Here is a 27,932-nt window from a genome sequence, read left to right on the forward strand (position 1 = left end):
AATCTTCATCCCCACAGAACAATACATTGAGTGCAGTGGTGATTTTGCATAATAGGATCCAGCAGATGGCACCGCAGAAAAAAAAAAAAAACAGACTTTTTTTCTTGCTTTTTAAATGATCAGATGATGATTTTGCTGTCCGAATTCTACCTAGCAACAAGTCATAACGGAGGTCAAAACAGAGCATCCGAACTCCCATTTGTTGTTGAAATTTAACAACTTGATTAACAAATTTAACAAATGATTAAGTTACCATAAAAAGAAGTTCAAGTTCAGTGACAACATGTGGGATCATGGGGCACCAAAGCCTGTGCCCCACAAATTCTGCTTAGCAGCAGGAAAGAGAATCTGAGGCAGTTTTTCAAAAAATGTGGCAAAAATCGTTCTTTTTTCTTTCCTAGCAACAAGTGGTCACCTCAGAAGGAAAAAGCATCGAGCACCATTTTTTTCCAACCTTTTTTTTTGATTTACTGACAAAATATAGGTATGGGGGCATGTGACGGTGCCCCCCAAATTCCCCATAGCAACAACTTGTCAAATGATCAATTTCAAAGCTTTTTAATTCCAAAATATGTGTACATATTTGCAAATGAATAATGCTGCTGGATTTCGCTGAGCTTTAGCTGCTCTGTGGGGCAGCAGAACACTCCACCCTAAGTTACCAAATAAACAGCCTAGTGACTTTGATTAGACCTAGGCCATTTTCTCCACAGATTCTGCCTAGCAACAAGTGATCACATGACCAGGAAGAAAAAGAACCCAAGTTCCTCTCCCATCTATGTCGCGCTGCCGGGTAAGCAAAATGTAATTTTCTACTGACTATAAAAGTGAATCGTCTATAATTGTTGTGCGCGCAAGGAGCATCTCCTCCCAGGAAGGAGGTGGCGACGAGCGCTGCAAGTGGGGTCCGGCTGCCATGTTGGAGAGGCGTTTGAGTAGCTCAGCCGGCGATAGTTGACACCACTCAATTATCACCTGGCCCACGCGTCAACGGCGTGGGCGCGGGGCCGAGCGTCGCCCGCCGCCCGCTCCCGCGAGACGCCGAGCGCGCCCCAACATGACAGCCGGCCGGCACCTGGGCGAACCTTCGCCAGCGCTCGTCAACTCTGCTTCTTGTCAACCAGACGCAAGGCAAGTTTGAGTTGAAATCCACTTTGACGGACGCTTAAGATGTTGCCATCCCTCCAGGACGCACGATGACGTCATTTCAGATCAATAGCGGTCCAGCCTTACCGTCAACATCACGGCTTTGACGTATTTCTAAATTGTTGGAGATTGTTTGGTACCAGATAGTAGTGCTTTGATAGTAGTGCTTTGTAGAATAGTTCAGTGCAGAGAGTGTCAGGTCATTTCAAGAAGTTGTCGATAGTTTCAGGTAGTTGAATATAGTTGTACGTAGGCTCAGATAGTTCTAGATAGTTTCAGACAGCTTCAGTTATCTTCAAATAATTGCAGATTGCTTTAAATAATTTCAGGTCATTGTTTTAAAACTACAGATCGTTTCAAATTGTTTGAGGTAGTTTTAGGTGATTGTACGTGGTTATAGAAAAGGTTCAGACAGTGGCCGATAATTTGGCACAGTTGGAGAGAACATTGTTTCAGGTTTTTCTACGCTTTGAAGTGGGTCACTTCAGATTCAGATTCAGTTTCACAATGAATTAAAGATAGTTGTAGATGGCTTTCAGGGGGTAGTCGTACTCACCGTTGACTTCCTGCGCGCCGGCGTCAGTGAAGAGCAAACTCATGATGTCCTCAAAGTTGCAGCCTGGCTCTGGGGCGTTGTCGTCCTGTCCGACGTGTCTCAGCATTCTCTTCAGGACGTCGTCCAGCGACGCCGCCGTCTCGTCCAATAGGATGCTGGCGCGAGCCAGGAAGCCGTCAAGGTCGCGATGGGCACGGATCTCCTCCTCGAAGTTCATCAGCTTCACGTACTGCGCCGCACATAGGTTAGCATTTTGGGCAACCGCCAGCAAGTTAGCAATTAACAAACCAAACACATTAGCGTTGTTAGCTGAGTTACTTGACAACTACATTGCTACCTAGTAACATCGTTAACATAGTAACTGTTAGCATTCTACATATCCAGAGACATACGATGTTCCGGGATTAACGTTATGAAGTACAAGGCAGCGTTCTCGATATTAGCATGCTACATGTTAACAGTCGAACTATTAGCATGTTATCATTTTGTCAATTCTCATTTGAAATCAAACATGACTACAGGGCATGGCGTCAAATCTGCCTAAGCAGGTTTTGTCTCAGGTTGCTATCAACTGTTAGCATTTTAGCATTTGCCACCTTGAAGTTGTTCCGCTTCATGTACTGCACCACCATTAGAAAGTGGACAAATACATTTAATCATGTATTGGGTGGCTTTATGCTAGCATAGAGACCGCTAGCATGTTAACATTCTACACAACCCAGCAGCACAATTGTCTGGTGAGGCATGAGATGTTACGGCATTAATAATGTAGGTCCAAATAGCGTGGTAAATGTTAGCATGCTAGATGTTAGCCTGTTAACCGTTAACACAAATTTCCCCTTATAGTTACGGTGAGTTGATGATGTATTCTGTTAACATTTTGTTGTTACAACCATATCATAAATTGGACTCTTTTTTTTTTTTTTTTTTCTGAAAAATTCTACACATAATGTCCGATCATGAAAGAGTTCATAAGTGCTTTTAGAAACTTTTGCTAATTTATGAAAAAGAAAAAAGAAAAAGAAAAGAAAATCATGCCCCCCTCCCCCTTTACTCAGTACTTTGCCAGCCAAAAACTGAAAAGACAGCCTCAGACTCTTTCAAGAGACGCTTGAATGGACAGCCGGATGATTACGGTTCGATAAAGAGCGCAGACATCCAACCCGCCCTCCCGTCGCCCACCACCCAACCACCGCTCCCACCCCCCGAAGTATTGATCGAGGGATTGACAAAAATCCCAAAGACGGGTGGAAGCCCCCGCTGCTCTTTGCAAAACATGAAAGGACGTCTTTATGGAAGACATAGTGACACACCGCATTGTCACACTGTGTTTGTTTGCGTGTCTGCAGACGCGGGTGGGCGCCTATTTTGGGCTCTCGTCAACTGTGCGTATTTTTTATTTTATTTTTTTTTTTAAATAATGTCTTCAGATCAAAAGCAGAGCGCATAACACGGAGCTGCTGCAGTGAGCGTATGCAGACACAGTTCAAAGTACGCATTTGATGACAACGTGCACTTAAACGGCGACAAACTCGGCTCGGTTTACAAGAGTTAAGACAAAATATACACTCTATTATGTTCTAATTGAGTTCTTAGGCTTTTAATTCATGTGTTGCCAGTAAATAATAAAGTGAGTGTTAACAGTGATTCCTAACATAGAGTTAGCGTAAAAGTAGAGACAGAACATACCTACGTAAGATATAAGATCTACATAAGAACATATCGAGCGTGACGGCAGAGCATCCAGGTTGTCAGGATCACTCAAACAAAATGCGTTCACAAACGTGCGTGCGGTGCGGCACATATTTTTTTGTTTTTGTTTTTTTTTCTTAACCAAAACCGATCATTTGCACAAAAAAAAAATTCCTTCCTAAGGACGTGCGCTTTTTATCTTGCCGCTCGTATCTTTGGCGGCTTGCCGCTAACGAGCGCCATGCCCGCTAGCTCGTTAAAATCTTCTGTATTAATGAAGTCATTTGAGGCTTGGCTTACCCTCCTGGACGTGTTGAGCAGCACGCAGCCGGAGTCGTCGCTCTCTGCGCGGGAAGCAAAATAAAAGAATATTAGAGAGGATGCCCAACATCACACACGTTTAGGCCACCTTGACGTGTCGGAAGAACAAAAAGTTGAAAAGCAAAACAAGACGAGTTTTTTTCACGACGATAGTTGCTGACGGACGGTCAGTGATGTGCCGTGAGGTTCGTGGCACCGACATTGCAAGCCCATTTGCAAATTTACGAGGTCAACATATTTGCCCTTAAATGAACAATCTGACATTAAAATCTGGTCCACTGCTATTTTCTGACCTGATGTTTGAAGCAGAGCTTTAATCTCACGCATTAGTCTTACTTCAATAATGAAATCCTGATGATTAAAGACAAAGAATATATATTATTATATTTGAAAAAAGGAAAAAGCAAATCTCGGGAGAGTCAAAATTTGGGGGGAAATATATTTTAAATATTTGACAAAAATACTTGGAACATTGTTTTCTTTTGATACATAAAACAGGGGAAATATATTTTATAGATGTTTTTTTAAATTAGAATAAGCACATGTACATTTGTGAAATGTTGACATTTTTTCATTGAAAAAAATGAAAATGTTTAAAATATTGAGATAATCTATGAAAATATATTTAAAATATTCACAAATATGTGCGATTTTTATTTTCCTCCAATATTGGTTTGATTTATTTTCTCACTTCTTTGGAGGATTTCTTAGGGTATCGTGGCCTGGAATTGTGTACGATTACAGAAAGCAAATGAGACAGGAGGCAAAATACAGAAGTGACCGAAGACTTGTCGTCGTGCAGGCCCGTCGAAATAATACGAATTCAAGCAAATCAGGTTGTGAAGTGAAAGTGAAGGCGAGGAGGAGATCTTTCCCTCTCAAAAGCCAAGAAGCTGAACAAGAACTAAGCGAGGAGGGATCGTTGAGATGCAAGGCTGCTTCTCCGATAACGCTTTTAATCTGCACGTGATTCCGAGCTCTGCGGCGATAGAAGCAAAAAAAAAAAAAAAAAACCCCTCTGACTACGGGGGGAAAACCTTTTATGCCGGCTGCCGTTATGTAACGGCGCTTAGCGTCTAGCGCGGGGACAACGTTATTAGCTTTAGCGCGGGCTTTCCTCCGCGGCCTGTCGGGGAATCAATGGGAGCTTAAGGAAGACGTCGTCTCTGCTGCGTGACCGGGATGTCGGGGCGTCGGGGGGTGGGGTGCTGGTCGGTTGGATGGGGGGGGCGCACGTGGCCTGGCCGGCCCACACCACGCTCTAATTGCTGTCAGGCGGGCGTGCTAAGAAGATCATTTTTACATCCATAAAAGAAGAAGATTAGCCACACGCCTCGGCTGATGTTAAGTAATCCTCCTTTTGAACAATGCTGACAATGAAGGACGGTCATCAAAGAGGAAGCAACCAATGACACTCCACATTCACACTAACTCCAAGTTCATTCTAAGAGCTGACTACTGACATAATATCAATCGAACTTCATATCGAAAAGGAATTTTTGACATCACACACTAATGGCTCTTGACATAATACCCTGAAATGAAATTGACTGCATGTAATAGCTAACGACTGAGTTAAAAGCATCTACTAACTCGATACAAGAATTGATACGTGACGACGCTTCCACTTAGTGTAGCAAATGACAAGTGGCAAATTCTATAAAAGAAACAACTTATGACATACTGTGATAATACTAAGTCTACCTGTGTATAAGGAAGTGTTGACATAATAGGGTCAAACTAACTCAAGAGCAACTGACAAAAACGTAGCATAATACATTGCCCTCGACTAACTATAAATGGATTATTGACATAAAACATATCAGCTCTATATAAGCACTGACCTGTGACATAACACGTTAATACTCACTCGATATAACAACTACAGTATTAACATTATACGTGTACATAATGCACTTTTACTAACTCCACACACAGTAAATGTATTAACTCTATAAAATTAAGTGTTGACATAATACACTTATACCGACTTCCTGCATATGAGATATAACTATTGATTAAGATGTTAAACTAACTCTATAAGAACTAACTAGTACTACATTAAAGTACGTTAAAAAAAAAAAAAAAATATATATATATATATATATATATATATATAGTCAAAATATTTACTTTAAATTTGTGTAAGAACTATGAACTAACTCTTACAGCTGTCTAGTGTCTGTGTACAAACGCACTTGAGAAGGAGATGAAAAGCATTCATTTCATATTCCGGCGGACATTTTAGATGATGAAAAGGAACATGAAGACTTTATCCCGTGCACAAGGAAACGTGTGAGATTTATTCAGGCGTCGACCTTTGGGTAAACAATAAATCTGCGCTCACCGAAGCGACACAAAATGACGACGCCATCATATTTGACAAAATGATGAGTCAATAATATTCGACGGTGATGAGGTTTAACGGCACGCGTCCCCACGTCCGGTCTTTGACTCGCGGCCCATCAATCTTGGACATGTAACGTCGCCTTAGCTCGCCTACAGTTAAACATCCAGCAGATGCCCACCGAGCACGTCGTTGCTGGAAAGGTCGACATTGGGAGGAAAAAAAACCAAAAAAAAACAAGGAGACGAGCTAACAAAAAAATCCACAGGGCCTCAGGGAGGTCACGTGACTCATCTCAAATCATCTTTTCCCATTGAAATCATTGCAAATGCCATGAATCCGTTCCAGCCCTTCAAATTATCCCCCCAATTTTTTTATTTCAAGGTTTAAACATTTTTGAAATGCGGGAAACAACAATTATCGCAACATAATGTATTCAGCAATGCAATTTCGGCGCTTGTGAATGATGAAATCTACCCTAAACTATGATCCCAAAACACTTGAAGATAATTTGGAACAAGATCGGCCATAAAACTAAACGGCTCACAGGTTTGATTTTGAGTTTATTATCCATCAGTGCTCAGTGCCTGTTTTTCGAGCCGCGTGCGTCGTTTTTCTGATTGTATCTGACAGCGTATCGTCACGTTTGAAGCTAGCGGGCGTCTGTCGCTCTCCGGGTGCACCTGGGACCGTTACCGTGGCAACAGTTGACCCGGGAGGACGGGGTGGGGGGGGGGGGGGGGCTTTGAGGGGGCTTCCCGGGTCCAAATGGTGTGCACCTGCAGCCGAGCCATCAACACCTGCCATCCCGTCGTCATGGAAACAGTGCAGCAACACGGCGGGAAGGATGTCAAAAGTTAAGGATATTATTTTTTGCTTTTCTTTTCTTTTTGCAGGACGGATGGGATGACACTGAGCCTTGTTTAGCATTAGCGTTTAACATTATTAACAGCGTGCGTATCAGTATGTGCGTGTATGCGTGTCAGTGTCAGAGTGCGTTTATTTTTTTTGCAGTTATAGTTTATTTGCGAACACACACACTCTTTATTCAGATGCTGGCGCACTTGCGCACATCGGAGATACACGCCACTGTGCAATATCACACGACGGTAAAAATAGTCCTGCTAATTTTACACGCGTCAATCAGAAGACGACAGCAAGGAGTCTGAACGCCTTAAAAGCCTTTCGCCAAGGCCAAATGCTCCCAATTTGGATCTAACGCACCAGGATTATACAACAAAAGCGCCTCCTTGGATCACACTGAGTGCTAGCATCTCTAAGCATGTTAGCATCTCAGAGGGTGTCAGCATCTCCAATGGTGTGTTAGCGTTCTAAAATATGTTCACGTCTCTACATGAGTCGGCGTTTCTGAGTGCGTTAGCATCTCGGAGTGAGTTACTCTCTCGAAAGCGGTGTTAGCAACTCAAATGTTTGAGCGAGTTTGCATCTCTGAATGTGTCAGCATCTTTGACAAAACCATCAATGTGACATATTACATGGTAGTAATTGTCGATAAAGTTTGGCGTGTTAGCATCAATAAGTGATTCAGCAGGTTTATCATCTGTTGTGGTGTGTTAGCATTTTGAATGGAGTAAGTCAGTTAACATCTGCAAAACTGTTAGCATCCCCGAGTTACCACTAGTTATGAAGTTAGCATCTTTAAGCGAGTGCACCGACCTGGTCCAGGGGCGACCTGGTTGTCGTAAAGATGGACGTCATCTGCGGAAGTGATGGGCGAGTCCTGGACCTCCTCTGGGCCCTCGTGTTCCTCGTCCGGCTCCACCTCCCTCTGCTCTGAGGACACCAAGACACAGCATCAGCATCTTTAACACTGGCAGGGCACCTCATTGCCGTCCCTCACGTTTGTTAGCATTGTTAGCACTAGCAGGTTACTTCAGGGACCTTGCCATCATGTTTTGTTAGCATAATTAGCACTAGCAGGTCAGCTCATTAACTTCCATTACATTTTATCTGCATTTTTGTGGTAGCAGGTCACTTCATAGCCTTTTGTCACAGTTTCTTAGCATTGTTAATACAAATAGGTAAGTCAAACAACGTACTTATATTATTTGTAAAACAATTCTAAATGTTTTATCACCATTAAAAGTCATCACAGGCCTAGACTATCCATGGCGATATCAAGCTAAGCCTTTGTCAAGCTAACGAGGCGAGCTCCCGGTTGTATCAGTTGTACCTTGCTATTGCTTTTAAATGACTGTAATAGCAAAAAAGAACAGAAAAGAACAAAGGTTGGTAAAACATGTCCCTTTTGTTAAGCTAGTAGGGGCAAAGGCTTCAGCGCCTGCTATGTGTGTGGATAGCGAGAAAACCGAAAGAACATATTGTTCCGCATACATTTATGCAAGATGCCATACCATTAAAAGAGAACTGGGAAAAAACGTTCACGGCTTTAAAAAAAAAAGAAAAGAAAAAAAAAGAAAAGAATAAACATTTTTTTAATATTCTTTTAATGTTCTGTAATTATAGTACATATTTTGGCATTGGCCCGCGACCCTTGTGAGGATAAGCGGTATAGATAATGGATGGATGGATGGAAGGATTTTGGCATTGAAAAAAAAGCAAACCTAATGAAAACTGGTCGAGAAATTAGGAAGTTGTGACTTAAATGATCAAATGCCTTTGATGGGAACGTTGCCCCTGCCAACATGTCCGCCACGCAGGAAAGTCGGTCAGCATCTTGCTGAATGGTATGCGAGAAAGTTCTAGTTCAAACTCACCCATTTCCTGAAAGAAGTATCCATTCTTGGACATGCCACAGGGAGGCGCCTCTGCCGGAAGAAAGAAAGACAATGTCAGTCATGTGACCTAAAGCCCATCATCATTATTAGCATCATAATACAATCAAAACAGCAACAAGATGCTTAAAATTGGCTAGGATATAATTACCCCATGAAATCATTCCGAAACGAAATCATTACCGTACAGCAATTGCACGATAATTGCGTCAATACAAAATGATGATGACCATTAGCTCAGCTGGCTAAAGGATACTAGCTAGGCCTGGCGTATAACACGTATTTGACAGATAATACAAGTACATTGTTTACCTGCAATACGTGTTGTATTAGCAACTCCTAACAATGCTAACAGAATGCAACTCAGGGTCACGAGGTGGTCCGCTAGTGCTAACAAGTCAAAACCCGATAGAAGTCTATGAAGTGACCTTATAGTGCTAAAACATGGACAAAAAAATGATAGCGGTCAATGAGGTGACCTGATAGCAATGACAATGCTAACAACACATAATGGCGAGGTCCTATTAGTAACCTGTTTCAGCTTTTGCTTTAAATTGACTTTGCTAACAGCAGCAAATCGTATGAGTCGCCTTAATCTGATTCAAACAAATCCACGCAAACATTTTAGCCATGAACACTAACATTTAACAACGCTGATGTCATGTTTTTTTTCCCGCCACATGATGGCTCATCACTCATCCGGAAGAAACCCGTTTGCCGAGCTTCCAGTACGTCAGCGCGGCCGCTAACGTCGCTTTAAATGTCGCCGACCTGGAAGGTGACATTTTCGAAATGCCGGTGGGGAAAAAATGAAGCTGGTAATTTTCACCTTAACCTCACTGAAGTGTCGCAGCTGTCACACTGTACGATGCTGCTGATGATGACGACGACGACGAGATTCACTCAAGCTAAATGACCCTGGACGTACACCACAGTGTAAAGCAACCTCATGACAGAGTCCTACTGGAGATGAAGTGGAGGCACACAACAATGTGGAGCAACCGCTTGATAACGTCTACTCCACAAAACATGGAAACTTCAACGCCAACAACACTGTGGAGCAACCACATATCAGTGTCTACTGGAACATGAAAGTGGAAGCACACAATGTTGCGGAGTGACCACCTGTCAGCGTCTACTCCACACAACAAAACATTGTGGAGCGACCTCACATTAGGTTTTATCGGAATGAAAACTTGGACACACACACAACAATGGCTACAGCAAGGGCAACTCAAACAAACACGGACACAACATTGTGGTCGCAAGCAGATGTCTGAGTCTGCTTGAAAATTAAAGCGCACGCACGCAATGTTGTGAAGCCACCAGGCCAGAATCGACGCTACGCAACATTGTGGCGCAACCGCTTGTCAGAGTTTCCCGGAACAGAAGAGTGGAGGCGCACAACGTTGCGGCACAACCGCTTGTCAGAGTTTCCCGGAACAGAAGAGTGGAGGCGCACAACGTTGCGGCACAGCAGAGTCACGCGAGCGTCGGCCGCCCTGCTCGCTGCGCGGCGCTTAAGGGGCGTGTCCCATCACAGTGCAGCCTTTGTCCTAACAGCCGAGACACGCGGCCCATTTGTCAAATATTTGCTCTCTCTCTCAGAGGACATCAAATGTTTTGTCTATTGCATCAGCTGTCATTTAAAAAAAACAAAAAAACAGCTGGAAATGATAGCTTCAAACTCCAAAGGTAGCATCAGAGTCAGGACTGCGGCTGCATGAAAGGGGGCGGCGTCAAAGCCGAGACCAGAGTGTGACACTCGTTTCTCGCGCCATGTTGTGTTGAAAGCAATTGTTGCGTCTGCCTCTCTGTGCGAAAGCGTGACACGGCAACTCAAGCCCCTTTCACACTGTCTGTCAAAGCCGATTTCCCCCGCCCCACCTTGTCACCATTATGCGTGAAACATGGAATGATGGGATAAAGGCAACCCGGCAATTTCGTCGTTTCCAAGGTAGTATCAGAGTCGGGACTGTGGCTGTGTGAAAAGGAAGAGTGAAAAGCCGGGACACGGGTGTGAAATTTAAGCCCCTTGCCGTCCTCTTGCGTTGAAAGGAATCGCATACGCCGATTATTTGTATACCTCAAACTAGACAGTGGCGTCATCGAACGCAGGATTTGATGTCACTGCGTGAGCTTTCACGCAACTTTGGCACTCGAAGGGGATCTCTGTGTGAAAGAGGCTCTCGAAAGTGCTGAATGTCCCCATGTTGCGCTGTGTCTCTGAGCTACTTTTCCAAATGTAACACGGCGTAAAATTAGCACGTCCCCTTTGGCACGCAAATAAATCTTCAACCACCAAGTTCCACTGCAGCGTACAAAGTCAGTTGGAGACAAAACAAACAACGGAAAGACGTCGTCAACTTAAAACAGGTTTCGGCCACAAATTCGCCACTTTATGAGGGAGAAGTATTTACACTGCGAGTTTATTAAGGTGTCGAGGAGGGTTAAGGGGGCGGCGGCCCTTTGTGGGCCGATTGCGCCCGCGGGCGCTGTTGAAGAGAGGGACTTCCCCCTGTCCGGAGTGCACCTGCATTTTTGCGCATTTACCTTGTGGCCTCCGGCAATGTGAGAGCGCTAACATGATAGCGACACGCGCTAGCCGCACATGGAGGGGAAGGTGCGGACACGTTGGCTCGGGAGTGAAGGTATGAAAGAAAAAGTGCAAGGCTCACAAGGCACCAATGGAACACAGGTTTCAATGCTCTTACGAGACAAAATGTTCGATTATACGAGACACCGACTACAGCACAAACTTCCACGTGTACAAGGCAAATAACGCTCATTTTTCAGAGGTATTCATTACCGCCGACGATCACAATCACGGCCGTTTGTTCATTCGTCGGCAGGATGACAGAAAAAGTAGAAAACCAACGTCAACGTAGTTTGGTGGTGGCGGCATGACATGGGCGAAGAAAAAAATGACTCAAGTTCCAGTGCAGATCTGGTTCAATTGAAGTATTAGCAGAAACGACATGTACCGAAAATCTCCCTCCGTTGCGGGTTGGCGGCCCCGCTATTTCGCGGATTTTTTCGGGGTACAGTTTGTCGGTTTTTTTGGGTGCAATCCCGCTTTCGACCACTCGACGGCGGCACACTTGTTTGACACAAAGTTTGTGTAAAGCAGGTTGAAAACAGGAAGTAGCCTCGATTTTGCTGATGATTATTGAAGGTCAATCTTGCTTTTTGCGCCAACAGAAAGCGACGGCTGCAGGCTCATTTTATAACGGACATTTTTGCGCCGGGAAATGTGTTTGTTTGTAAAAAACGGGATTTGTAACCTGTGCAATGGAAGTGGGGATAACTGTATACGATGTAGTATTTGGAGCGCTTCACTTTTTTCCTGAACTGAATGACTACAATTTGTCCCTCAGAATATATTTCTCAAGGCCACACCCTATACTGACCAGATGAAAACGAAAAAAATCACACGCAGATGCACGACTCTTTCCACCTCTTATGTCACAGCCTTCCTCATTTTTCGACGCCACCGAATACAAGCTGGCGAGTTGTAGCATTAGCGCTAAATAATGCAGACAAACAAACACAAGGAAACAACTTCTGTGCGGTTGCCATGGCAACGCTTTTCTCAGCGCTTTCGCATCCAGATGATTGTGAGGTCTACGTTTTGCGGCTGCGCGCCTCCCTCGTGTTGTTTTGACCAGCTTAGCCTGGCGACCGACTGTTTTACTTGACGACAACAACAACAAGTGGAAGGAAGCGGAGCACTGCGGAAAGATTTGAGCACCGGCTGAACGGTGCATTATTTGATCGATGTTTCCATCCCAACAACCTTGAAGTGGCGTGATTCACCGCCGATGAGCGGGAGAAAAAAAAAAAAAAAAAAAAAAAAAAAAAAAGAGGCCGCCTTGCCGCTAACGAGTGTTTTGGGATGTTTGTAGCGGCTCAAAACGAGAGCGTCTGCGTGAAAACATGACGGGCCGGCATGCCACAGGCAACAGGGGGCGCTGTGGCCACAAACTGCCGCTCACGCTAATCCGAGGAACTACTTGAAAATGTCTGCCATAAACAAACACAATCACATGACGTTATTGGCATAACAATCCCCACTTTCTGATGTTTTCCACAAGAGTTTGTTGTTTCGCTGACAGGAAATGCCCACAATTGGTCCAAGTGGCACCAAATTTGCGCTAACAGTTGCGAAAAAAATCCAAATGAAAATCTAGGAGGGTCTGCTTAGGAGCTAGTCCTTTACTGACAGACTGAGTGTCTTATTGTTATTATATTTGACTATTCAGAATTTTCACGTTTTTACTCTTGTATGACAGTCGAGGTAAAAAAAAAAAAACAAGAGGCTTCAAGCGCAAATGTAACAAAATAAAACTGCGTGACACATTTGTCATTAAAAGCTAAGACTCTCTTATTGTTACTACATATTACCAGTGATATACTTTATTCTACACTTGTGTGACATTTACAGTAAAAAGGTTAAAAATGAGACATAAAGCTCAAGTGTGCCAGAATGAAACTCTGCACCAAACCTTTGTCATAAAAGCTGCGACAGAGTGTCCTATTGTTAGGACATTTTAGTGCTAACATTTAGATTACGTCTTATTGTTACTACATTTTACTATTAACAGTGAGCAACATTTTTTATACGTGCGACAGTTAAGAGTGTTAAAAATGAGATGCATAAAGCACTACTGCGACGTAATGTAACTTTGCAATGCATGTTTGCCAGTAAAGTTGAAACTGAGTGTCCTATTGTTATTACATTTGACCTTAAACATCCGTGGTACATTTAAGATTAAAAAAAAAACAAAAAAACGAGAGCTAAGCACAAGTGTGACATAATTAAACTGGGCTACAGCTTTTGCATCCAAGTTGTGACTGAGTGTCCTATTGTTATTACATTTGAGTGTAAACAATGACCAGAAGTCCGTTTTTTGAGTTTTCGCGGCGTCACAGCACGCTGCCGTCATCTGGCGCGTTGAGTGTAGGCGGTCAGCCGGTCTTGGCCTTCCGCCAACGTCAAAGATTTTTGTGATCAGCGCAAGTTTTTCAGGCTTTGCGCTGACGTGACACAAGCAACAAGCGATGGAGGTGCGGGTTCGACAGTGCCTTTAGAAATATTTGGAAAGGAAAATATTCTCGAAACGCTTTCACGCAAAAAGCGCTTGCCCGGAAGAAAGGTCAAGAACACGCATATTTTCGCCTTGATTTGAGAAATGTCATCTTGTTTGGATTTGGCTTTTTTTTTGTTTTATTTCCAAGCGTACGTCCACATTTGCATGGCCGTTGCACTGTGGCAATGCCACACAAGAGCAAAACGGCTCTTTCCCCACTTCCACGTCGCGCGGGCTGGGTTGGCTGTGGTTTTTCGTCGCCACGTTTTTTTGTTTTTTTCTGGCGTGCCAAGAAAGTTACATCTCGTACGTTGGGCCTCACGCAGTGTGTACTGCACATGACAGACAACATGCGGCATTTTCTCCTCACGGGAAGGAAGGCGGCGCGGCACAAATGAAAAGCGGCAAGCGAGGGAGCGGGTTTGGCTTTTGTGGCGGGCGGGCGGGCGGGCGGGGGCGGCCGGAGAGAGAGAGAGAGAGGGAGAGAAAAAAAACGCAACAGAGGCAAGAAGACGCTGTTGGCGCCTGGATTTAATTGAGGCGAGGCAAGAAGAGAATGTGTGAGCAATTAGCAGGAATTCCCTCGCCTCGGCTCGCGCGTGCGCGCGGGCCGGCAAGCGCACACGCCTGTAGCATGCACACTTGTGTCGTGTCACATAAAAGCTTTATTAGCTGCGCGGGCAATGATCAAAGTCACATTTGAATATTCTTCACTGTCCTATAAGTGCAAAAATGAGTTAAGCGGCCGTTTGCTAGTCAAATGGAATAACAATAAGATACTCGGTCTTAAATATCATAACAAAGGCCAAGTGCAAAGTTGAATTTCAATCGACTTGTGCTTTACACGTCTCATTTTTAAAAAATATATTTTTACGAGTGTAAAAATGAGTTAACCACCGTTTATAGTCAAATGAAATAACAATAAGACACTCGGGTTTCAATTCAATAACGTGCTCGTGCAATTTACCGCAACGTAGTTTTCCCGCAAAATCTTACATTTGTCATCAACAAAAGCTTTGTAAAAAACATACGGCAACATTTTTAAGCATTTTGAAAGAGGCAAATGGCATTTCTCCATGAAGGTAATAACAAGAAGACACCGGGTTTCAACTTCAATGACATGCTGGCATCGTAGCGGCTCGCCACACCTGAAACAACGCCAACTAACTCTTAGCACAACTTTGGCAAACCGCGCAAATTCAACCCATCGGCGTCGTTTCGCGGAAAATGTTGCGCGCGCGTCGGACACATAAACAACAAAGGACGGTGAAAGTTCTCACTTTAACAATAGCGCAAAAAAAAAAAAAAAAAACACTCCCATGATGAGTGTGTGCTTTTTTTTTTCTTTCTGATGATGCAATTTCACGTGTGTGTGTGTACAATGATTTGAATAACTGTGTGTGCGCGTGCCTCTTGCCTCGCCTCTTTCGATTTTGTGTGTAGATTTGCATGTGTGTGTACTGTATAATAATTTGGATGCGTGCGTGCATTTCTTTGTGCGTGTGCGCACAGATGGCTGCTCGCCGGCTGCAGCGTGTGAGATGTGTTGCCAGCGGTGAATACTGATCAGAGATCAGTGTCACGTTGACACGCGCGCGCACGCACGCACACGTCCAAATTATTATACAGTACACACACGCGCGTAAATCTAGCCACAAAAAATAAAGAGCAGGAAAGCGGCGCACGCTCACACGAGGTTCTTATGCGCACACGCTTCCCCAAATGATTACACGCACGCACACACAGTCAAGTACGGGAATATGATGGACGACAAGAAAGCAACGCGCACACGCGTGCGCGACAGGTGACGCCGTCTCACGACTCACCAGCAGGGGGTGCCGTCACATTTCTATTCACATCTCCATTTTTCTGTTGCACATTCTAGCGGATAGAAAAGAAGCGGATACATGTCGCGCGTGTGCACGTTGCGAGCGGTGACCTTGACCGAGCGTCAATGACATTGAGTGGGGGGGGGGGCGGGGGCCACCCATGCAAAGGATCAACTCGACGTGTGTGCCTGACTTTTTCTTGTCAACCCAAAGAAAAGCTACAGCGAGCAAACATTTCAGGAATCGAGTATTTTGCTGATCATCCCGACAATTAATCGAGCAGTCAGATAAAAAAAAAATCAAATATGGCATTATTAAACAACCTGCAAGGCGCACGAGATGTGCTTGGAGTCGCCATCCTGACTTTTTTTTTTTTTTTTTTTTTCTTAACTGACATATCTGTGACTTTTGAGTGTTTATGGCTTTAAAAGGCGGAGCTTGCCCCGGTGAGTGACATGGGCGTCATCGAACGAGCCGCCCGTTAACACCTCGGCGTGAGCCGTGGCTAGAAAAAGTCTACACCCCCCTTGTTTTCCTTTCAAAGCGTTTGCGCCATGAACGTGATCTCTAAATGGTACAGCTCAATTAAAAATAAATAACATATTTAGGAGAGGCCCACCCCCCCAAAAATCTGATGTTCTAGTAGGCTATAAACATAATCACATCTACTTTCACTCTCTAAAATACAAACTGTACATTTTTTTACCAATGAAATGTGTGCAGGTCACAAGGTGGATGTTTGTGAAATGATTCATCGTGGCCTCATTCTTTTTGTAGGAACACTGCATCGCTTTTTTTTAAAAAAATCATAATTTTCAAGACTTATCAATTAAGCATGTTGAAATGCGACGTTGACCGCAGCGTGCATGAGCGACGAAAAACGCTCGGTTTCCTCCAACTTTCCGGGTGTGCCTAACGACGTGTCCGTCAAGGGGACTGGAGGTCAAAAGACCACCTGCGGCCCTCGGAGGGGCGCACGCGCACGCGCACGAGACTAGCGGCTAGCGTTAGCCTTCGTCATCAGCAACTGATATGCAAATGAGACACACGCACAGTCAACACTCATCAATCATAATATCCTGCAGGGCACACGCTGGTGCGCACACGCAGAGTCCTGTCTCGTGCGCGCGCGCGCACGCACGCACGCACGCGCGCGTCGCTACGGTGCCTTCTCTCTCAGGCAAAAGTCAAGTGAGGAGGCAGCCGCGTCGCACTTCGAAATTGACTCTCACACGCACGCAGGACCCCTCAACATACGCAAACACACAGCCACACGCAAACAGGGCCTCTCAACGCACGCACCCCCACACACAGAAACACTTAGTACACGCAAACACACGTGCTCACGCACCGACACACGAATGCGTATAGAACCACTCCACACACAACAGGACTCTTCAACACACACGCGCACACTCAGGCAGTAACACGCGCACACAAACAGTTTGGCGCGCGCGCCCACGCGAAAGTGCATTATTGCCTTTTCTCCGCATTCCAGCTGCTCCTGCCGGCCAGGTACGACGTTTGTCAGCGTCCTGACATAAACAAGATGAGGGGGTGGGGGGATGTTCGGGGGGGATTTTTTTTTTCTTTTTTTGCTAAATGTGTGTGTGTGTTGGTCTTCCTGGAGGACCTCCTCCGAGCAGAGAAAAGTCAAATATGAGTCAGTTGCAAACGGAGCAAAAACAACAAACATCTGGTGTTGAAGTGCATTCAAAAAATGGAGAAGGGGGGGGGGTGATGGCAGAAGGGGTGGGGTGGGGGTGACTCTCCGGTTTGACCAGGAGGGGAACCCCAAGGTTCTCCCCCACGAAGGAAGGAGGCGGCGGAGGCGCTGCGTTCACTTACCCAAAGGCACGAAATGAAGAACTTTGTTGGTCTCCATGGCTGAGCGCGTGGCAGCGGCGGCGGCGGCGGCGGCGGCAGCCGTGGCGTGGAACACACACGCACGCGCGCGCGCGCGCAAACTCACACGCACAAGCACACTTCCTCTTTCCGACGGAGCGACCGACCGCCTCCCTCCCTCCGTCCGTCTGTCCCCCCCCCCTCCGGCCCACAGTCAACCCATCATGGTGCCGTTGGCCTCCGCGCGCGACATCACCTACTCGCTCGCTCAGCTCCGACTGACGCGCGCGCGCGCGCGCGCACGCAGTGACTCAGCCCAGACAGACACACGCCGCCGCCGTGGCGCTCCCCGGGTCCTAGTGCCGCCCGCCGCCACCACTCGGTCCTTCCCGTCAGCATCGCTTGTTTTTTGTTTTGTTTTTTTTTCCAAGGGAACAAGTTGGAATATTTGGAGAATCGAGTCATTTGGACAAGAAGAAAAGCCTAGGGCTGCATCGAATGAGCATGTTCACCGATTAAACGGTCGGACCACTTTTTCAATTAGTGGATGAATCGGATTAAATGAACAACCTGTTTTCAATTCCCTCCCCCTTTATTCCAAACAAGGACCTTCTTTTTAAAATGACAGTGCAGAAAATGCACAAACATAAATTGACTACAGCTCACTTATTGATTTGGTCCGTCAGAAAATGCTGATCCATCCTTTTCCACAGTAAAAGCAACACGTTTGGGAATCAGTCCACTAGTCATTCTATTTTCGATGAGTTGTCGATTTTTCGATTAACTGTAGTACGCCATAAAAAGTCATTCAAAAAATAAAAATTGAATGAGATCTTTTTTACCATTTTATTTTTAAAAGGATAACATCTTATTTTTCAAGGACAACACATTAATTTACTAGCGTCAGACTTTTGTGAATCTCATAATTTTAGAAAAGAATGTTTGTTTACAATAAACATCAATCCAATTTTTGGGAGTGACTGATTTTGTCACGTCAATGTGCACCGTACAATTCCGATTATTTCTAACCTCTGCTTTGTTGGATAGGAATCGGAATAGTATGTACTATGAGAATAAAGTCATAAAAGAAAAACATTTCACCGGGGAAATAAGTCCTAATCTTCCAAAAATAAAACAGCTTGTTTTTCCCGAGAACGATGTTGCATTTTTATACTATACTACCACTTTATTTCTATTATGAAGACAAAAAAGAACTTTATTCCTGAAAAAATGTTATTCTAAAAAAAAAATTAAAAAAAAAACATCTTCAACTGTTTCTTTTTATCAAACGACATTTGATGTGGTGAATTTTGCTGGCGTTGGGAACGGCGAGCCTTGGCGGAGGTCTCGCCTCTCGCGAGTGTTGATTGAAGACGCTGGTGAGTTGAGCGCGCTTCTGATTTGACCTTTCGGACCTTTCTGTGTTACGGACGATTATCATCCGCAGCAACAACAAGCCTCGGCTCACCTTGGAGGGGCTATCCGAGCGTGACGGATGTTTGGACAAAGAGGCGCGAGCGAGCGCCTCTTCGTCCAATGCATCCGCGCGACGCGAAGCGACAGGTCGGCTCGGGCATCCCGCATTCGGAACCGCGGCGCCTCGGAGGGTTCCCACCGCCGGCGTGACAGGTGGCCCGCTTTGCGCGGCTACAAAGCGTCCCTTTATTAGGTACGCGTCGGGACAACGACGACACCAACCATTGTGCCTTTACAAAGATATGAACCCAAAATTAATGTCATTATTGTTTTGTCCTATGTTGTAATGTGACAAGAAAAAAAGAAAAAAAAAATCTGCCATTTTTGGGCCGATATTTGCCGATTTTAAAAGCACTAATAGCCGCTGATTAAATCGGTCGTGACATTTTTATCAGTGCGTTGCTACATGAACGCACATCAGTATTTTAATGACACGTTGCGCTTGTTTTCTACTCATGTCCTTTCTCAACAAATTACGTCCCACGTGTGCATATTTTGGAGCACGCGGTGGTGAAGCGGCGGCATCCGAGCGAGCGGCGGTTCCCTTCATGCACGCGGCCGCTTGCTTGCTTGCTTGCTTGCTTGCTTGCTTGCCAAAGGTCGCTCATTTGCATCCGTCTGCATACAGAAAGCGGCCGCCGGCCCCGCTTTGCATTTTGGACCGTTTGGCGCCGGCGGGGGCCCGTGCGTCAGCGCGTTAGCGTTAGCCGGCCGCGTGGCGGAACGTGTCAGCTACATGTGCGTTTGGCCCTCGCTCGCCTTGACACCGTGCTCCTTGCAACTGAAACGTGTTCGGCAAACATTGGAAAACAGAGCAAATTGCACACTCAGCATTTCATGGTTAAGGCCTGTTGAAGATGAAAAGGAAAAAAAAAATGGCAAAAATAAATCCAGACATGGTTTTTTAAGTAAAATGAGTGGAAATCGACAGATTTCTACTATTATTTTTGGAATAACGACCGATTTCTTCAAGGGAAAAATTGTAATCTTATAAGAATCAAGTCAAATTTTTTTGTAAAACAACAATGAGAATAGACTGATGTAAAAGCTTGGATTTTTCACATTTTCACACAAATTAAGTCTTTGTTTTTTTATTTCAAGAAAGTGGCAATCTTACGAGAAAAAGTCCGATTTTTGTGAGAATAAAGATTTTTTTTTAAAGAAAAAAGTCGATATAACATTAGAATTTTTCAAGGAAAAAGAAAGTGAGATTTTTGGAAAAAGAAAGTGTTTCTCAAGAAAATGTTAGTCACTTTTTTTCCTTTTGAATGAAAACATGTCATTTTAACCCAACAATTCTTGCAGTCACACGTCCGATTTTTGGCTTTTTAATCCAAATCTATTGGATTTGTTCAATGAAAAAAAAGGTCGCAATGTTCCGAGAATACACTTGCATTCTCACTAGAACTAGGTCCTTTTTTTTATTCTTAGTAAAATCATCATAAGTCAGAAGTCATCAAAAGTCATAATCTCTTGAGAAAGCCGTATTTTTCAGAGAAATACGCGAATCATCTTATGAAACGACCAAATGGACCGAGGACAAGAGCATCGGATGCGATTGGAATAAACGTGCGATAACAAGTGAGGACGGACGGCCTCCAGGATGTTGGGGCGTCACTTGCGCTTTTCATGAGCGCTTGAAAGCCACGTCAACAAACTGACCGATGTCATCTCGTGCTCGGAGCCGCGTTAGCGCCCCGGCTGGAAAGGTCCCGTCGGACTCGTACGTCGCGCTTGGCGAGACATCGCTCGCTCGGCCGCTCGCTCGCTCGCTCGCTCGTTCGGTCGACCTCCCGTCAGGCTTTTGACGCCGCGCCAAGAACGCCGCGGCTACGCTGGCGTGCTCCGGCAAAGCTGCTTGGGAACAGTTTGATATTTGTGGACAAATTACAGACGGCGACGCGGCGTCGGGCAGAGCTCTGTCATTAACTGGCAAATGACAGACTTTGCGGGTCGCCGTGGGGTTGGGGCGGGCGGGCGGGCTGCCAGGACCTGCTGTCCGCGGACCCTCACTCACTGTCCGACCCTCAACGAGCTCCTGCAGTTGATTTGTCGGCTTTGAAGGAAAGGAGGGGGCGAGTTGGACAATGGCACTCAAGTCAAGTCAAGTCCCGATTCTTTGGGGAATGGCAGGGACGCCGCATTCTGGTGTCTGGTCGAGCACGTCTACACAAATGGTATTTTCGCTCGGACTGTCCTCGAGTGCTTCATTAAAAAAAAAAGCAAAAAAGATGCAATGTTTTGGTCCCTTTTTGGAGGTTGCTTGAATGAGAGAGCTCAGTGGGTTGGACCGGTCGGGTTAGGAAGCGCGTTTGCTCGGTTGGACGAGGTGGGGGGGCTGGTTTGGTCCGGAGCCGTCGGACAAGGACGCCCGCTTGATTAGGTCGGACGAGTTTGACTTTTGGGCAGATTAGGTGAGGACCGAAAAACGATTAGGTTGGATCTGTCGGTCGGTTGGACTGGTTGTGTTGGCTAGTGGCGTCGGTTGAACGGGTTCGCTTGGTTCTTTGGATCGGTTAGTTGGATTGACGGGACGGTCAATTGGAAGAGCGTTGAGGCCAGTCGGACAAGGTTGGATGGTTTGGTTGTACCGGATTGCCCTTTTGGTCTGGTTGGATGCTTAGTCGATTGGGTTAGACTGGTTGGCTTGGTTAGTTGGAAGAGTGAGCAGTGCTGTTGGGCTGAGCGAGTTGCTTACTTGTTTGGGTTGGACGGCTACTTTGTTGGCTTACACTCCCTGCACTTGTTCAAGTCACTTGGTTGGGATTGGTTAGACGGGTGAGGCCAGATCGGAGAGGTTGCTTAGGTGGACAGGTTGGTAAACAGTCGGTGGGCGGGGAGAATTGTCGGATCTGTTGGATGGCGGCTGGGTGGGTAAGATGCTAGCTTGGGTTGTCGTCGTTGACTGTTGGGAATGGTTAGACTGCTTTGACTTGTTAAGTAAAAGTTCGTCATAGGGGTTCATTAGTTGGATAGACTGTGCCAAGGTGACTATTAGCTGGGGAAAAAATGAGTAGTTGAAATTTGAGTTAGTCAGTTAGGACTGCTTATCCAAGTTTGGTCGGTTGATTAAGGTTGGTTAGTTGGGACAGCTGCGTTGGTAAGAACCATTCTAAGAAAACAAACAAACATTTCCGACTGGAAGCAGAAGAGCAAAGCATCCCGTCCGGTTGAATCTAAAACGCAAGCAGAAACACGTTTTGTCACATCTCACAAACTTGTTTTGTGTCTGTTGTTGAGGAGAAGAGAAAAAAAAAAAACAAAAAAAAAAAGAATCAAATGAGCGAACGCGCCGCATGAAGTCATGTGAGGGTTTTTCCATCTGCTGACATCAACATCACATGAGCGCTAATGTGGCGTACAAGTTTAGCCTTTGAATCCACTTTTATCGCGGCCAAACACATCAACGCCACCGCTCGCCGCCTTCATATCCTGTGGCGCGCTGATAACGCTTCGCTCGGGAGAGTCGCCGGCGGCGACCCATCGGCGGCGGGGTGCGCCGAGTACGCCGGAGGCTCGCGGCGAGTGTGTTAGCCGCCGTGATGAATCACCCGCACCGCAAGGAAGCAATAAGGTGCGCGGCGAGACCTTTGGACACACGCCTCCGGAGGTGCCATGTGATCCCGATTAGGACCGCAACAAACACGGACCGCAAAAATCCCACCGCCAGTGCACCAAAAACACACAAAAATGCTAGTGGGGCGGACAATAAACTTCCAACACAATGACACAACAACCTCCAACAACAGTGCAAAAAAAAAAAAAAAAGTCCCATCAGCCACTTTAAGGAACACAACATTTTCAACATCCTGACAAAGTTGGCACACCCCCGTCAAAAATGACAAAAAGTGTATACACTTCAAAGTTTACACACCCCTTAAAAATTCTGACAAGGGGGGCACACTCACTTCAAAAAGGGGTGGGGGGATCCATACATATGTGGTGCACCCCCTCCAAAAACGAAAAAAAATAATCCACACACCCCATAAAAAAACTTGACAGAATTGGTGCACCCACTTTAAAAAAAGGGTGTAAAAAAAAATTCCTCAAATGTTTTCAAACTCTTGACAGAGTTGGTGTACCAACCTCAAAAGGGGAGAAAAAGTAAATGCACACCTTTAGGTGCACTTCTTTCAAAAAGGGGGGAAAAAAAATCCACATACTCCCCCAAAATACTGACCAATGCAGTGAAATATTTTTTCTTAAATCCACACAGTCTTTCACAACAGTGAAGGACTTGGCGCACCTCCTTTTGTCTGCTGAGCATTGAAATCCTAAATTTGTTAGACCACAAAGAATAGAAAGCAAATATAAAAAGTGCCATTTTCAATTCTGAAAGATAAACACTGTACAGGCATTTGACTATTCAAGCATCGCAGGTGGCTGAGATATTGCACAGTGTAAACGCTCACGCTTCCCGTTTTTGGCGGAAGCAATTATTTTGCCCCCGAACACAATATTTCGCGGGCCTAGAAAAATCCCTCCAAATGCTCGAAATGGGCTGCCGGCAAATGCGGGACTGCTTTCAAAACGGCCGGCAGTTAAAACAAGTCTTTTTTTTTTCAGGGGTGCATTTCCAATTGTTTCCAAAGGGGCGGAATGAAGTCGATATCGGCTGGAATTTGGAAAGGGGCCACTTGGTGGAGTCAAGGTGGCGCTGTTACGCCACCTCGCAAATCCATCTGCAGTCCAGACTGGCTGCTGCGCGCTGCCGTCCTTTTTGCCCTTGTGGGGACGGACGCGGCGCACCACTCATTGGGATGCCGCCGCCGCCGTCGCAAATTCCGAGCGGCCATCCCCAACGTGCCGCCGGCGGCGAAACGGCGGCCCACTGAGTCATCAATCAGAGTGAAAAAAGAAGAGAAACGGGGATTCCTGGGAACAACCTTCATTAGCGGAGTGTGTGTGCGTGAGTGCGTGTGTGTGTGTGCGTGAGTGCGTGTGCGCGCTGGAAATGTGTGCGTTTGAGTGACACCTTGGAACCGGCAAAAAGGATGAAGATGAGGAAGGAGGGCGATGAAGATGAGGGTGAGGGGAGCAGCTGGCTCTTGTTACTCAGCTGCCCGCACACACTACATCACGGCGCGGATCACGATGAATTTTAATCGTCAAATAACAATGGAAATGTCATCATGTTCTCGTGGATTAGATTGGATTGCAAATTCCAAAGCAATCCCTTCAATCGTTCAAAGAAAAAGCATTAGAGGAATGGAATTGTCGTTAAAATAAAAGGAGCCATTAAATCATTCAACAAGTTGTTGGTTTTTTTTCCCCCCAAAAATCGAATATCCCATTAGATAAATAAACGTGTTAAAAGCTAGCCGAATAATGAGACGTTTTAATAAAATAAAAACAATGCAAATGTAGAATAGCAATGTCAATGTTCTCACGTACTGGAAATGTAAAAATGATGGAATATATTTTTGTAATTCGAAATAGAAATGTCACAAAATTGGGAAAAAAATGTGTTGATGAAAACCATTGAATGAATACAAATGCAAAACATAAAAATAAAATCATTCTCATTTTTTAAAGCCACAATGTAATTCAACATTATATGTTCACGGATGGGGGTTGCCTTTTCCAATTTTTCAAAATAAAATTTGCAACCGATTCAAAGCAACTCCAAATTGTTCAGCTCCTTCAGAACATCTGGGAACACAACAAATTGTCGAGAAAAAAAAGGAGATTTTTTTTTCTCATGACCTCCTTCCACATTTTTGTGACGTCAAAATGTTCACCTCATTAGGGACATCTTGTAAACTATTCCCATCGCCCAAATTGCCAAACTTTCAAAAGAAAATGAACAACAATTCAATTCCCATTCCAACATAGATGTAGCTTCCCCTCCCACATTTCTTGACCAATTCCACAACATTTTGTGGATGTCTGCTGCCTTTTTTTACTGTCTTCCTGGCCACACGCGCAACCTTTGACCTTCTATTGTCCTGAAGCAGGCGCACGCCGACGAGCCGTGTCCTCACACTTTGACACGCTACTTCCATGTCAACAAAGACCAACTTGACAACACGTGCATGTGATGAACACGTGAATCAAACAATCAAATCAACACCACACAGGAGGACGCACGCAGTACGCGCGCACTGCCCCCTGCTGGAATCGGCAGCCACTAGATCAACAACAGTCAATTCTTTACTACAAAGCAACAAAGACACACAACACACGCACACGCACACACACACAGGAAATGTTTGCATCCTTCCTGAACGTTCTAAAAGTGTGACGTAATCCTCCCAGTGAGTAAGCCAAACCGTTCCAATTAGCATCAAGGACCCTCACTCATCAAACATGACGGCCAAAATAACACGTAAATATACACATGTGAAATCATCAGAATCATTTATAAATCATTATTGATAGCGTCACAGTATGGCCCAAAAAATAAAATAAAAAGTGTTCCGTAAAAAAGAATGACCTGAATGAAGGATTGCCAAATAAACTTCACTTTTGTATAAACGAAATAGCGCATTATATTTAACAGCTTGAATCGTTTCTCTTTAGCAAAGCGCAACATTCGCAATGCCGTCATGATCCTTTATGCAATCCAATTTTTATCGTAATCACGATTCTGGCTGCCCGATTTTTACATTTCAATAGCTGCATTCGTAGAGAAGCTAGCTGCTAGCACTTTCTCAAGCAGCAGTCATCCAACCACCAGGGGGCGAACGCATGCTTATGGATTTCACCCAAAGAATAAGCCAGCACATCCCGCCTCGTCATGACGAGACAAGAAAGTACAGCAACAATTGGAGATGAGGAGCAAGTGCCTCGAAAGGGATCGGCATGTGTCCTCTGCACTCTGAAATCGCAGACTTATATTCAGCTAGCCCCTTGTAACTTTTTTATTCTTGGGTAAATTATTTAGCTTCATTAATGATCATTTCTTCTTTGTTCATTTTGGACTGAAAGCTGCTTACATACTGCATTGCAGTATTTTTATTTTATTTTTTTCTGTGCTGCTCTGATATAAAACTTTGGGATGATGCCATTTCGAACAAATTTGCCATACCGCTAAAAGCATGTAGCTCGCTGCGACGTGCACGAGACAGAGACTGAGGAACACCGTGTTTGTTTATGGAGTAAAAATACAAGTCGGGAGTGAGGCACACCTGGAAGGTACGGCAAAAATCCACATATGACGATAAAGTGTTGCTTCCAAAGTAATTCCCTTCCATAGCTAGCGCGGCGTTCATCCTAGCGTGCGCTAACACGCCGGCATTCCCTGGCGGCAGAGATGGAAGCTCTTTGAACTCCCGCCGGAACCAAACAACACGTTTGCCGCTGCGGAGAGTGTCGGGGCGGACGTGTCAGCCAAATGGCAAATAAAAGGCAGCGGCGGGCGGCCAGGCCGGACAAAAACAACAACGTGACACAAAGTGCACGCAAAGGTGCGCCAAAGGTCACAGTTAAAGGTCAAGTCAAAGAAAAATTCATTCTCTCGTATAGCTACATTCAGCGGGTCAAAATATTAGGAAAAGCTCTCACACACAATAAATTCGTGGAGATGTCATGTTGTCTCGTCTCACTTGTCTCGGCCATCATGACGTGGGGTCCCTCAAGGTTCAGTCCTTGAACCCTTTTTGTTCAGTGTTACCTTTGGGTCAAAAGCTTCAGAACGCCGATGTTGGTTGTCATGCCTATGCAGATGGCAAATTGCTAGACTTAGCAATGTCCCCAAATGGCGGCAGTTCAATTAACGTGTGATGTAATTGTTTTCAGCAATAAAAAATAAAAAAGGGAGAATTGCTGTGAGAAAACAACTGGAGTCACTGTCTTTAGAAATCAAAGCCCAACTCTGAAATCTTGGGCGCTGATACACTCGCACCTGACTTTCAGCAATCACATTAAACCACTCACTAAAACAGCTCCACACCAAAGCAGTGACCAGGAAAAACTTCTCCATACTTTTATGTCCAAGAGACAACGGATTATTTCAACGGTCTTCTGACTGGAGATAAGACATGTTAACTTCATTTGACCATAGTTTCAAACTAGAGTCATAGAAACTTTTCAAATATGCTAGTGAAGAGAATAGGCACATTTTTCATTTGTTACTCATCAACTTAGGGCTAACATACATTTCATCGTTTTGGTTGACTTCATTCGAACACAGTTTCAAGCTCGAATCGATTCCACGAATCATGGGAACTTTGTCAAACATACATGCAAGGAGAATTTGTGCGTTTCTAAGTGCTTACGAACACACTCATTTTAGGCCTTAAAAATGAAATGTTAGTCGCCAGAAAGTTATCAAACTGCTACCAAGACACCTTTCAACGTTAATTGCATTAAGACTTGAATTGGTTGAATTGAACGCAGGCAAAAACAAGTGCGGCAAGCCGAGCAAGGCGAGCAGAACAAAAAACGCTCACGTCACAATCTGCCATGCAAATGAGGCGCACGAGCCACTCAATTCATTCGTTAAATCGTCTAAACGACAAAAATGCCATAAATCATTATTATCATTAATTTAAAAAAAAAAAAAAAAGTTTTGACCTGCATGTGTTGCGCCGCCACTATCCATCGTCGCGGACTTCATGCTGACGTCACGGGCGAGTCCGCCTCCCCGGAAATGAGCCCGAGCAGCAGGAACAGTGCCAAAAGTTGAAAGACACCGCCCCCCCCCCACCCCCGCCAAAAAAAACCCCGACGCGGCAAGGTGGGCTTGACACGAGGGCAGGCTGGAGAGGGCGCGGCCGCCGTCGCCGTGCACGCGCAGCCGGCGCCTGGCGTGACGTCATCAAGCGTACGATTGCGGCTGAAAGTGCGCTTCAGTTTGTTCGAGCAAAACCTCAAAGGTTGTAAAGTTGTCAACTTTTTTTTCCATTAATGACATTGAATTATCCAACTGAA

At 45.1% G+C, this 27,932-nt stretch overlaps 1 protein-coding gene across 5 annotated transcripts in view; it reads right to left on the minus strand.

The window, feature by feature from the left end:
* slc4a11 (solute carrier family 4 member 11) overlaps positions 1 to 27,678 on the minus strand; it is a 53,259-nt gene extending 25,581 nt beyond the window's left edge. For 2 of the 5 annotated variants that reach the window (XM_086049059.1, XM_086049057.1), the window contains exons 1-5: positions 27,576 to 27,678; positions 8,801 to 8,851; positions 7,740 to 7,856; positions 3,695 to 3,738; positions 1,703 to 1,931 (exon numbers count right to left, since the gene is read on the minus strand). In XM_086049059.1, coding sequence (XP_085905185.1) covers positions 1,703 to 1,931; positions 3,695 to 3,738; positions 7,740 to 7,856; positions 8,801 to 8,851; positions 27,576 to 27,618 — 484 coding nt within the window. In that variant the 5' untranslated portion in view covers positions 27,619 to 27,678. Of the gene's footprint in view, positions 1 to 1,702; positions 1,932 to 3,694; positions 3,739 to 7,739; positions 7,857 to 8,800; positions 8,852 to 17,585; positions 17,845 to 27,575 lie in introns of those variants that run through there. The other 3 variants (XM_086049060.1, XM_086049058.1, XM_086049061.1) reach the window with 2 other exon arrangements.
* Positions 27,679 to 27,932: the final 254 nt, after the last annotated feature.

Source organism: Filicampus tigris, chromosome 13 (assembly GCF_054856515.1).
Source record: "Filicampus tigris isolate MCC_2025a chromosome 13, RoL_Ftig_1.0, whole genome shotgun sequence".
Taxonomy (NCBI): Eukaryota; Metazoa; Chordata; class Actinopteri; order Syngnathiformes; family Syngnathidae; genus Filicampus; species Filicampus tigris.